Source organism: Fringilla coelebs (assembly GCF_963513975.1).
Source record: "Fringilla coelebs genome assembly, chromosome: 3".
Classification (NCBI taxonomy): Eukaryota; Metazoa; Chordata; class Aves; order Passeriformes; family Fringillidae; genus Fringilla; species Fringilla coelebs.
Window position 1 is genome coordinate 40,190,962 of NC_140030.1, and position 13,848 is coordinate 40,204,809.

Sequence of the window (13,848 nt, forward strand, 5' to 3'; positions counted from 1 at the left end):
CTAGGTAAAAATAGCAGTGTTTGTGACTTATTGCTATTTGCAGCCAGTATAAATATGCAGCACATTCACACACAAACTGAAAAGTCAGGAAGATTCCCTCACAGAGAACTGCTCCAGGTTTACAGAGCACAAGAGAAAGAGCTGTATCATCTTTGCAGGCACACCCTTACCCTACACTACACACATCTACTGAACATCTGTATCTGGCTGCTCATGTTTTTACAAGAGTATGAAAAAAGGTTCTTGTAATAAAAAGATTCAATGAAGTAGAAGCAAAGTTTAACACATACAAATGATTTTTAACAGATTACAGAGATGTTTAGTATGAAACTTTTTCAAGCTCTACAGTACAGATATGCTAGAGCATCTCATAGGCAGCTGGCAAAGATGAACAAAAGGTATTTGCACCTATCATCTACAGATGTGTAAAAAACTCACCACACATCTCTTCCTCAATCACTTATAAACCATCTGATGTGCTAGTTAATGATTCCCCTCTCTCCACTTCATTCTTCAGACATAAAGGGGTCCCATTTAACATAATCACTTAATAACAGCAAAGTGATGGGTATCAGAACTCTAATTCTTCTAATATTTGCAAAATCCAGCTCTTTGTAATAATAATAACACCATGATAGCAAACTGTAAAACTGTGTAATTATACTTTAATTGTATTGTGAGGCATGCATTAATCACAAAGTTTAAGTACCAAGGATGGAATTATAATAATTCTGTAAAACAAATTTAAGCTAGCTAAGTAGGTCAGAACCACTAGCATGCAACAGGAGACCTCTGGGAATTTATCAGTTAATGGCTATTTATGTGCAAATGAGTGCCCTCCAACCCTCCCAAATCCTGTGTAGCTGAAGGGTATTTCTGTTAACCAGGAGCATGCTTAACTGCTGAGGCATAAATTAAACCATTTATTGGAATGATTTTAATTCTTCTCTCCCCCCACCCACTCTTACTACTCCCCTCCACCCTCACTAGTAGCACAATTTACAGTATTAATTTACATGGAGATAGGATTGCTGAAGAGTTTTCAGAAATTACTCTGTTTCAAGAAATAGCAGGAAAAAGAGAATGGGGGAAAAAAAAAGATCAAGAGACAAACTTTTAGAAAGAGACAGTACACCAATGCTACACTTAATCTTCAAATCTTGGCAGGTTGAGCTGTTAGAAATTCCAGAGGTTCAGTATCACAGCAGTGCAGTGGTAACACTCATAATGAACTTTAATGAAATGAAATTCTGTTTTACATCCTCACAGAATCATAGAACCTTTTAGGTTGGAAAAGACCTTTAAGATCATCAAGTCCAAGCATTAACCCAGCCCTGCCAGGTCCACCAGTACACCATTTCCCCAAATGCCACATCTCCTTTTTCTAAATACCTCCTGGGCAGCCTGTTCCAGTACTTGACAACCCTTTCCATGAAGAACTTTTTCCTAACACCCAATCAAAACTTTCCCTGGTGCAACTTGATGCCATTTTCTTACCTCACATTCTAAATTTGAAGAAGACAATGAAGCTCAAGGGGGACTGCATCCACTGTATTTTCTGTCCTAACATTCAGATGTTCAGACTGTACACATATCAAAGGTTTTCTTTCAGGAAAGAAAACAACAAAAATTTCTTGGCTGCAAGAAAAGAACACCTTCAATTTTTGAGTTTGACTTGGAAAAAGCTAGTCATTTTTCATGGCTTGGGAAAATAGATACCTTTACAAACTACTTGGAATCAAGATGTATTGAATTTTCACTGTGATGTAAAATGGGGATGATTTACAGACAATATAAATGATTTCTCAACACTTATAATCATAGCAGTAATTCAGTACAGCAAGGCAAGATAATGTAAGCATAACTTCAAGATTCACTTTTAAGCTTATTTCGTATGCTTGGGGTTTCTTTCTTTTCCTAAGTGCATGCATACATATTCTGGCAGAGCTTAGGGTCTCAGAACAATGAAACAGCAAAAATCTGATTATCCTAGCATCAATTAACCACAGTTTCCTGTTACCCTAAATAGGGTCACATCTCCCCAGTGCCTAATAATCATATTGCAAAATCCCTTGATTGTCTGAATATATTCACTCTCTCTATGATGTTTGGATGATCATGGTTGTGTTACAGTTAATTATTATTTAAGACATGATTGCAGTATATTACTCTTTCTGATGTCATCTTTGCACCTAATATAAAAGTCCTCATAAATGTAACACACTGGACAAAAAGACACAGTTTTTCCTCACCAATTCAAGCTATTGTAGAATACTTTTTAATATAAATAGGTGTGGCATAAATCAGAGGAATTTCCTGGGAGCAAATCTTTAGCAGCTCTAAAATATTTTTAATTGGCAGATATGTGGAACACTTACTGAAGTATTTTCAAAGGCACATCTCCAATAGCTAAACAATATATTCATGTCCAGAAAAGCAAAAGAATAACAATAAAAATACTCTGTTTTATTCTTATGGTTGAATTTTTGTAAGGAAAACGAGACTGCAAAAAGCAGTAGAAAGAAACCTCATTGTCCTGGCAAGCACATCTGTACTTGCCTGTTCTTCCCTTCTCCTGCCCCTCAGTGAAGGTTGACACATCCCTGGCAGCAGGATGCTCCTGCTGTGTGCATAATGGCTGCTGTGGCTGCCTGTGCAGCCCCTGCATTACCACAGAGAGAGCCAGGAGCTTTCTGCCTCTTAACACAGATTTGCAAGCACGCACATTAAACCAGACACTTCATACAACTCTTTGATAACAGCCAGAAACTCATGAATGAACAGAACTATCTGACCAAAAAAAAAGTTCATGTCTGGATTTTCAGAAGCATTAACACATGTGCATTATCAGAACATGTGACAAGCCCATGGTTCCCTCCCCCTTCCCTACAGTGAGGGGCTGCAGCCTGGATTATGTCTGTACCTTACAGTCACTAGCAGGGGCTCAGTATTGCCCTCAGGCTTTAATTAACCCCAATTAGAGACAAACAGGGCCTCCTGGTTGTGAAAGAGGGAACAGACAGCACCTTCAGCTTATCAGACAACTACGTAAACCGCAAACTGCTTTTACCTTTCTTTACTCGCTTGTCCTAAAAAAGAAACGTTAAGAAGAGGTCCCCACAAGATCCTGAGATGATGCACAATGAACATGTTGCAGAGCATGCCTTCCTCTTTCCAGTTTGTTTTTAGGGAGGATATATATGGTGGTCTACTATTTTGGGCTCATTTCCCATTAAACACATTTTTACTGTCCCTGTTTTAGTGCCACTGTAAAGAAAGCTGGAGCATTTAGCCACAGGCAATTAGTGACACTTGGACTTGCTCCAAACCAAATAAAACATGGTGATGCACATCTACATGCCCTGTATCAATGCCTAAAAAGCATTTGCAAAGTGATTTTCTAGACAGATTTCAAGATTCAAACAAAACCACCAAAAACACATCACCCTTTCCAGCAGGGCCACTGTCCAGCACACACAGTAAAAGCCATCTTTACACTCCCACCCCAGAAATTCCAAGAACAAGTAGGCTACATCTTTAGATGTAGAAGCCATCTTTACACTCCCACCCCAGAAATTCCAAGAACAAGTAGGCTACAATAGCACTAAAAAGGTTCAATTTTCCTCCCCAAGCAGAACAGGAAAATTAAAAAAAAAAAAATCTAAGAAGAAAATAAGTAAGTTTGATACCACAAGTCCCTCTTGAAGCCTCCCAGAGTGCTACATTTGCAGCCTACTCTAAATAACCACCTTAAACTTCTATCCAAAATTAACCATTTCTGTCTTCAGTAGCATGAAGAACAGCAGAAAACTAGTAAGATCCTTTTACATACTGGGTAAGTTCAAGCATGTCTCCCCTCAACTCTTCCTAGCTGAAATCACTTCCAAACTTATACCAACTGCCTACTCTAGTCATTCACATCTGTGACTCTCTCCAATTTTCAATTTATTAATAAATATTTTGTAAAATGACATATCCAGAACTGCATACAGAACAAAGCAGCTAAAGACAGAATAAGCAGCTCTTCTCACCTGCAGGAGTTTTATTAACACACTTCACAACAATATTTAACTTGCATTTGTTGTTTTTTTCCTAAAGAAGAGTCACATCAGGTCCCGCTTTGTAATATCACACAGGCTGTGTGCATAAAAAAAGTCACTGTTAAAAGTTACTTAGCCAATAGATTTCAGTCAAATTTGAGATTTTTTTTTTGCAGATACTACGGTCTTAGAAACTCACATAAATAAACATCCTCTAAACAGAGGTGAAAGCATGAGTACCAGGTACACCTCACACTCCTGGCAAGATACAAGTGAATCCACTTCACAAACAATTCCAATTCACAAACAATTCCAGTTTTTCCCCCTGCACTCGGTGGCAACTGTGCTAGTGCAGGGACAATACTGGACCTTGCAGGAATCTGTGCTGAGCAGGCAGGTAGCAAAGTCTACAAGGAAGGGCAGAAATCGATCGGGTAGGAGCAATGGCAGCTACCTCACTACAGCCAAGCCCAGATGTGGAGATTCCCTGTTTCTCTCACCTCCCCATACTTTGACAATATGGCTGCAAGTCGAGCATTCCATGTCCTATTTCCATGTGTTCTTCCTAATTTCAGTACTTGGTCTTCACTATTTCCTCTTGTTGATGGTAATTTGCTTCAAAATATCGAAGTAATTTTAAATTCTGGCTTTGTTTTCCATTTGGACACAGAGAAATACTGTCTAATTTCTGGCTACATGCAAACTCAAACCCTTTTTCATCTAGTACAACTATTTGTGCTAAACAGTTCTTCATTTTCAGTGATCTGAACAAGTGTCATTAAATACTAATTAAAATAATACTAAGATTACACAAGTAACACTGAAGCCTTACGCTACCAATGATTTTTGTGAAAATTTTCTCTTTCATTCCCATAGTCACACAATTTTAGAGAAAAATTGTTTGTACTTTTAAGGCTGCTGTTTTCTTTTTTCTACCTTTTTTTTTTTTTTGCTTAGGATACCCAGGAATGAGTGCACTAGAAGCTGTTTATGTCCAAGAAGAAATTCAATCATAAGCAAAAGCATCCTAGGGGATGAAGAATCAAACAGTATATACCCAGAAAAACACTAAGGAGCAAACAGAAAACACAATGTATTGAAATTCACCCCTGCTCTTCACTTGGTCATTGCTTTCAAGAAAACACACCAAATTGTTTTTGCTGTTTAGACAGTCCCAGAAGTTGGTAGCAAGAGATGATGCTAGTCGGTTACAGCTGTCACGAACAAAATCTGAAACAAATTTAGAAAAAAATTAAGCAAGTGGCTATTTCCATCACTATATCTATTACCCAGCTGCTGAAGTATGAGTGATGGTGGGCTTGTTCTACTGAACCACTGAACTGAATCTTTCAGAACTGCACAAAGTGCTTCAATCTATGTTGTCTTGTCCAGCATCCAGCAGGTGCTTTCCTTGCTTTTCATTTTCCTCCATTAAGACAAGTACGTTTATCTGTTTGGTTAGCATAAGGATTCTCCTTGGAGTTGGTTCAGATTTCTTCCTCCACTTTAAAGGTCAACTTTCTTTAAAACACATAGGCACAAATTAATTCTACTCTCCAGAGATATCAACTCCCATCTCAGGGGCTAGCAATGGAGAGAAGAGCACAAAGGGAAATATTCTGGGTGAAGCAGAACCAGATGCGCCTGTTTCAGTGCACATAATTGACTCGTCTAAACATTCTTGACGCATCCAAGAGAGGGGCTTGCCGTTGTCCCAAAATGTACACTCGCTATTTAATCAGTCATGTTTCTGATTCTCTGCTGAGAGCCCAGAAGCCCCGGGCACGGCTGGGCACCGGGGCAGGCAGGGTGGCTGAGCCCTGGGCCCGGAGCCAGCTCCATCCTCCCGCGCAGGCTGTCAGTAGGAGGCAGCATTGGCTCTGCCAGCAGCGGCTCCGCAGCGCAAAGTACTTGGGAGCGGGCTTCATTCTTCTGTCATTATATAAGCAAGATGACACTGTTCTCTAATCCAGCCAAAGCTGATAAGTACCATCAACCTGTCACTTCCTACATTTCAAATTCTAACATTGCAGCATCAAAGAGTTTTTACATTTCGATTTCTTTTGCTGGCAGCGGTCGGTAGCCTCTCATTCTCCCACGGTGTTCTAATGCAGCATTTGCACACCGGGGTTACTCCCAGCCTGAATAGCAGGTCATCCCCTACTCACTGAGCTCATCTGCGGCCCATGTGCTAGGCAATTTAGATCCAATCAGCCCTTATTTAGCTCAAGAGTAATGAGCAGCATAGTGACACAGACTTAAGCCTGACCCTCAGGACACTGCTCATCAAGCAGTAAAACTGTGACAAAATCATTCATCTTCCACCCGCTGGCAAGAAATAATACTCGCACTCACTGTATTACTTTTTCAAGACATAGAAAAAAAAAAGGTCCTGAATTTTCATGATGTGAGACATTAATTTGCAGAAAGCTGAATTCCCTTAAACCCCCCTGTTGCTATGAGCTCACCAGGGGGAAATAGGCCTTAGGAGACTGAAATGGAATAAAGAAAATTGCTTCAGCTTTCTGTTCATTTTAAATAAGCCTTAAATCTGACATGAGATATCCTAAAGAGAGAAGAAATATAGATCTTGTAAGGTAACGAAGAAACAATCAAAATTAAGAGATTAGAAGGCTACTTGCATATAATGATTTTATTGGCAAAAATATTTCTTTTGTTTAACATCCACAACAAAAAAAAACCCCACTCCATATGAAAAGCCACTTTCATACCTCATGTGAGGAATAAAAGGAAAACCGAGATGAAAGTTAATTTAGGGAAAATAGTTTCACAAGTGAGACACTTCCATCAGAAAACAAATCTGTGCTTTATGTCCTTCAGGGAGCACGTATTTCTCTAAACAACTGCAGGGTCCCAAGCAGCAGGTTCTCAGTACACCTGGATATGGTTTTACTCTTTTTTTCATGGATTTACTCTTTCACAACAGAAGCCTTGTACTGTTGTCAGGTAGGCTACAGAAAGCTTATGTGGATTAATATTTGGAAGATAAAATGGATACAATGGAACAAAAAAGTGTTTCCATCTGTAGCACAGGGGATTGAACTGTGTATCTTCATGATTCATGTCTGAGTACTAGACTTCAGTGAATTTCTTTAGCTTTGGGTGTCTACCAAGATTGACTTTTTTGGGTATCAACAATTAGAAGGTTTTTTGATAGTTTTTAATGTTTCAATTTGCTCCAAAGTGATTCTAGAACAGAACAGTAGAATAGACTATTCTATTATAATAGAATGTTCTAATATAATAGAAGGGATGTAAAATGACCACCTAGTCCAGCTGCCTAAGTAATTCAGAGCTGATCAAGAGCTAAAGCAAATTATTAAAGGTGTTGTCCAATAGCCTCCTAAACACTGACAGGCTTGGGGTAGCAACCACTTCTCTAGAAAGTTTGTTCCAATGCCTGACCGTTCTCTCAGTAAAGAAATGCTTCCTAATGTCCAGTCTAAGCCCTCCCCGGTGCAGCTTTGAACCACTGCCACATGTCCTATTCCTGAGCCCAGGAAGAAGGGCTCAGCACTTCCCACTCCACTTCCCCTTCTCAGGAATCTGTAGAGAGCAAGAGTCGTGCCTTAGCCTCCTTTTCTCCAAACCAGACAAGCCCCAAAACCTCAGCCACTCCTCCCTTGCAGGACATGCCTTCCAGCCTTGCTGCCCTCCTTCTAAGGCAGATGTTGTCTATAATGTCCTAAACATCAATGTGAAATTAATGCTAATCTATTGTTCAACTTTCATGTGTCTACCTACTGACTCAAGAAAATGGGCACTGAGAAGGGGAGGTGAAAATTCTTGCAAACCTGAACAAGTGACAGACATATACAGGAACTTTCTATATGCAAAATATTTAGGGACACATTTCCAGTGCATGCTGCTGTCTCATTTCATTTCTTTACACAGTAATACTCTCAGAGCAGAGGAGAAACAATCACAACACACATTAGTTTTAGCTAGTCAGCTTTGAAGGTCAGAATACAAGGAACAAATCTGTAAAACATTTTAGTCTCCAATAAAAACCTGAAAAAAACCCCTCAAATCCCACAAAGTAAGAAGAAAATTCAGTGTTAATTACAAAAGCCACACCTTAAGGCAACAACTGTAGCTAAGAACACACACTATTTGCTCAGAAGGTGGTAACAGATTATTTTTAAGGATTTAGACATAGGAAAACTCTCAAAATTCTGCTATATTCTAAATCCGTGCTTGCTTCTCATGCATTAGAGCATTTAGAGACTAGATTTTCATTACACTCATTTTAACACCAGTTTTGTTAATGGAATATCTGAACTTCAAAAAAAAAAAACAGTAAAAATACTTTAAAAGATGGTTCAAGTCAGCAGAGCAAGGTGTGCTTGCTCCCTAAGCATAGGATATTTGTTGCAAAGTGAAAAAGGAAGGATTTATTTCATTTTTTTTCACACAGGTGAGCAAAGTTCACAACAACTTTTAGTGGTCGTTCATTAAGAGTGGGAGATCTTAGAGCTAAGCTAACATCTTCTGACTCTCAGTTTAGTGGCTTAGTCACAGAGTTGCCTTCTGTGCTTATCAGGACATCACAGCTGGTAGCTCTAAATATCCTCAGAGGATGGGATGGGTAAGTGAAGACTCACGATATTCCAAACTCTTCTGAATACAGTTTTCAGAAGCTCAACATCAGAAAAAAGATTTTACAAAGACTAACACTATAACCCCTGAGGGGGAAGCAAAGAAGGAGGGTGGACCTTTCTATTCTCCTCCTGAGCTTATCTGCTGACTTACACAGTAACAGAGAGGGGGAGAAATGCTTCTGTTGGTCTCAAAAAAGCTTCCCACAGGCTGTTTTGATGGCAAGTATAACTCAAAAAAAAATTACAAATGAATGTACATTTCCATAGCAAAGATATACTGGATAATCCATTCCTATTGTGGTTTCTCTCACAACCTCAAGGCTAAACACACTCAAACAGATAGAAACATTCAGTTCTCCTGTTACCCATGGCCCAATTATTAATGTAACTTTCTACTAGAGCCAGTTTACTTGGTCAATTTTGCTGAAAGGGCTTATGAAATTTATACATTAAAATTTTAAAAAATTAGCAAAAAAGTACAAATGGGCACGAATGTACAAAAATGGTTTTCAATTTAGTAGGGTATTAGGTTAGTGGTACTTCTCATTTCTCCTACAGGAATCAGTACCAAGTCTCCCTAAAACTAGGCGAAGATGTTTGGAGCACAGCAGGGTATCTACTCACATTTTATAGTCCTGAAACTCTGTGCTAACACTCAACAAAACCCAAATGCCAGGATGACAATAATAAGAGAAAGCTCATGTCAAAGCAACACCCCATTACAATACAAGACATTTTAGCATGTTTCAAACACTTCTTTTAAGTATAACATATTGCAGTGCCAGCACCTACAGCCAATTTCTCTCAGCCTTGTATCCATTTTTACAGCAAGTTCTGTCAAATCTATTTAATGCCTGTATTTTTATTAACCTAGGGCTTCTTTTTGTGCCATGATGCACTCAGATGACAGATAGTGCTAGAGATTTGGAACAAATGAAAGCACACATGGGCAAACATCCCACATTTACCTTTCAGTAAAAAAAAAAAAGAAAACCAAAACAAAACAATAAGGAATTTAAACAATTTTTTTTTGTGTTTTTAAACAAAGGAAAAAACTTATGTCTGAGCTAGAAGCAGAATAAGCAAACACAGGAAGGAAGCACTTCACGTTTTGATTTAGGCTGATTTCGTGATTATTTACTGTTTATTTTGCATGCTTTTTAAAAGGAGACTATTAAAAGTGTAGGATTGTATTAAAACACAATCTTACTCTTCACAGTGAATCTTACTATGAAGATCAAATACTTGCAAGTGCCAGCAAGTAGCATTTGATTCCAATTACCCACTCACCATGTCTCAAAAACTGATAAAAATGAATTCTCCTGCCAAGACATAGTTCTGTTTAAATGTATGGATCCCAAAATAATCAAAATGATAACAATCAATTTTAAAAAGTGGTTTAAGAAACCTTATTTAAAATAGTCTAACCATAGGTAAATACAACAATCAAAAGCTACCTGTACTTTTCTAGAAGACTAGAAAAATACAAGAAAAAGCTGGAAAGGGGTATTTTAAAACACTGTGGTGTAAAAATAGTGAAGGTGGGGGTCTCTTTTCAGATGTCTTTTAAGAAAAAAGAAAGAAAGAAAACAAGTGTACTTTCAAATCCTTGTATGCCAAGTTTTAGCCCAGAGCAAGTTTTCACTGCTATGTTACAAAACCCTTCAAAATAAAGGTTTATAATGGAAATGCTGACAGACCCTTAACCACAGCAGCATGAATAGCTATAATTAAAGAAGAGCTTTTGGCTACACCTCACTCTGACAATGAAAGACTAGAATTTTTACAGTATCCTCAAGTAAAAACTGGGAAACCTGGAATGAGATTCCAGCAATCCAACAAGATATGTTAAAGGGGACTGCTAAAACTATTTGACATTTTAAGCTTTAAATATTGAGGCACTTAGTTAACACAACCAAGTCAGTATTTTCATAATGCTACTTAATCAGCAATAAAGAATGCTCCTGTGAGCCATCATCTGGGGTTAACAGAAAGTAACATATGAAGTTATTATTTCCTAACAGCCTAGAGGGAGCTGCTTGTCTCTTTAATCAGTGATCTCACTTCCTTCCTACCTGTAAATTCCCTGTCATATAGTTATAAAATTCTTAAGAGTGCAGTGTACAAAAAAATTATAGATATGAAAATCCTACTATCTTATATAACCCTGGATTTTAAAAACAAGCATTTCATCTTTTTCTCAGTTTGAAAACAGACCAGGCCTAATCAGTCTGGTCAATTCAGTAACATTTTAGCGTCTGGTTAGCACAAAGTCATCCATATCTTCTGAACCAAAAAAATTGGTTTTTGTGTTGTTTTATTTGCATGGCAACAGAGGATTGACTGATTGACTTCAGTGAGTCTGTCGAAGCAGGAAAATCACTAACATCTTCCTGTTCCATACAATCTGAAGATCAAAGTGTTTCATAAGTGTTAAGGAATTTAGTTCCTCTGAAGATAGGATAAACAGGCTGGTAGCAGTAATCAAATGTATAAATAAAGAAACTGAAATAACTGTTGAAAGCAAGGTTCTAAAAATCTCTCCCCTACCAATTACTATTTGAGCATGTTGGTAATTCAAACATTTCAGCAGAACTACTTCTTGCAAAGATACTGTCCTGTATCTTGTCTCTGATGACCTGAGAAGTCCAGATTGAACTTCCATGCCCTCTTCCCTGTGTTACAAGAGGGCCACATAAGCCCCAGTCCTGGAAAGCTTAAAAATAATGCCAAGTTATAAAAATAGGCAATTTTTTCACCAGCCTGAAATTTCTCCCTATTTCATCCTTAAAAACAACACAGCAAATGCTGTCTATTAGCTAATAGAGAAAATGTCAAAGTATTTTTGAAGTCTCCAATTTATTCCAGGAATACATTCAGTTGAACTGAAATAATAAATAATAAATCAACTAAACTTAGTTTTGTGCTTCATCTTTTTTCAAAAGACTGCCTGCAAAACAGTTGTCTTTGGATCTATAAGCTATTGACAGCTGCAGTCAAACTACTAGACAATAACAAAGAACCTACTTAAAGAGAGATCTTGCATATGGGCCTCAGAATTCCTATTATGTACTCTTCCACAGCTCTTTACACATATTTCAGTCTTGCACATTTGAAGTAATGGCAGATCAATAGCTACCTCTTAATATCTTATGAAAAAAAAAAGCAGTTTGGGCTTCAAACTGGAGGACTGCTTCTCAAAGGCATCAGTAGACAAAAAATATGCTTATTGAAGGGCACTGTGGATGTTGAAAAATGAACTAGTACATCAAAGCAAAATTGCTTGAAAGCAGTAAAATATGATTTCCTTCTTTCCTATCGAACCCCAGACAAGTATTTAAATCTCCATAACTGTAGAATTTGAATGCAACCTTGGTAAAAAAAAGAAAAAAATGATAAAAAACAGAATACATTCAATGAGCAAACAAAACCAAAAAAACAATACCCTCCAATTAATGCAATTAACACAGACAATAATTTCCAAGTTTCCTGTACCAAAGAAAAGCTGATATTTTCTGAAATAGAAGCAACTGGATCACTTTCTAAAGAAACACTAGTTCATAACGAAACATCAGGATGTCAAACCTAATCTCCTGAAATAATAAGGAAACATTTCAAAGATTCTGTATTCAGTGAGGTATTACTGAATTTTGAAATTTAATATATCATTCATAGCCCTTCAGAGATTTCTCTTTCCATTTACTCAATTTTGGTAAAATAATTAATAGGAACTACAGTTTAACCCTAAAAACAAAATGTTAGTTTAAATCCACAACTTAACTAAGTTACTTACCGAAGTCTGGCTAGAACCACCTGAAGAAAATTCAGCACCATGCTCAGCTCAGCTCCTCGACACGCAGGCAGCAGCATGGTAAAGCCATCATTGAGCAACTTTTCCTCAGACAGGCTCAAGTAGCAGCTGGTCTCAAACACTTCCTGGACCCCATCAATGTAGGTTGATAGCAGAGTCCAGAGATTTTGTCTCTGTGTGTGGTCGTTTTTGCTTACTAAAAACTCCTTTGCCTTCTCACGGAAAGCATTTGAGATTTTCTCAGCCAGGGCACTAATGTCCATATTCTTCTCAACATAAATTAAGAGAAAAGCAAAATGACCTCTCCAGATGAGAGCTCTCCGAGCCATGGTGATGGAGGATGGAGTCAGGAACTCCAAAAGATCCAACACCCGACTGACGATATCTTCTGTCTCCACAAGAATTGCCAGCACGAGGAACAGGCTAAAAAAGTTCTGCAGCCCCACTTCTGTCAGCTCCTGCATTCTTTTCCGATGGAACTTGGAATAAATTCTACATTAGAAAAACAAACAAAAGAAAAACAGGAAAGAGAAAGTTTCTTAAAGTATGCAATATTTTATCTTCTTGAGTGACTGAAATTGTATTTTCATGCTTTTAGTTTATGGTTACCCACTTCCAGTAACCCTTAAATTTTAAATACTCTTTTTTCTCATTACTCTTATGGTTACTGGAACAAACATGCTCTTTCAGTTTCTGCTTTTAATTTAAAGCATACATTGTTTTCAATTGGAGGTGCAGCCTAACCCTTCCCCCTTATCTAACCTCTACTACCAAACTGAGCACAATGTTATGAGCAGATTCTGCACTCTGTCTGTGATGGATGTCCTCCATACGGGCCTTCAAATCAATTAAGTTTAACCCATGAGGGCTCCTAGGAAAGGCAGCTGTCAAGTGGCATCTCTTTGCAGCAGCAAACCATTCCTGCACACCAACTTCTTTCCTGGAAACTTCCTAATTTCCACCTGGAAATCAGCTACTGGTTTCTGCTATTATGTTATAGTGCTGCAAGCTGCAGTGATCAAAGTCTCACCTACCAAACCATCACTGCAGTAAAAGGAAGATTTCTGTTGGGAAATTCCTTTTCTCCACAATGCTTTGCCAAAGTCTTAATCAACTTGTACTGCTCACCTATGGTATGGACACTTTTGAAAGAAGACAGAAACTGAGGCATTTGAAAGACAAACCTCTCTCCAGGTAGGAAGATGTTATGAAACTTTATCTGCATTGCTTACAGGACAATGCTCAAGTCATAAACAGCTGATGGTGACAAGCACTGCAACTTTGAAACTTTAAAATGGTTGCCAAAAAGGAAAAAGCTTATACAAAGAGATCTTTTCTGGAACCTTTGCTTGGATGTGGAGTTTTATTTAAAAAT

General features: G+C 38.0%; 1 protein-coding gene across 1 annotated transcript in view; it reads right to left on the bottom strand.

Moving 5' to 3' along the window:
• MMS22L (MMS22 like, DNA repair protein) overlaps positions 1-13,848 on the bottom strand; it is a gene marked incomplete at both ends in the record, with an annotated part of 87,215 nt that overhangs the window by 43,343 nt on the left and 30,024 nt on the right. The window contains one exon of the mRNA XM_084202840.1: positions 12,456-12,965. Coding sequence (XP_084058966.1) covers positions 12,456-12,965 — 510 coding nt within the window. The remainder of the gene's footprint in view (positions 1-12,455; positions 12,966-13,848) is intronic.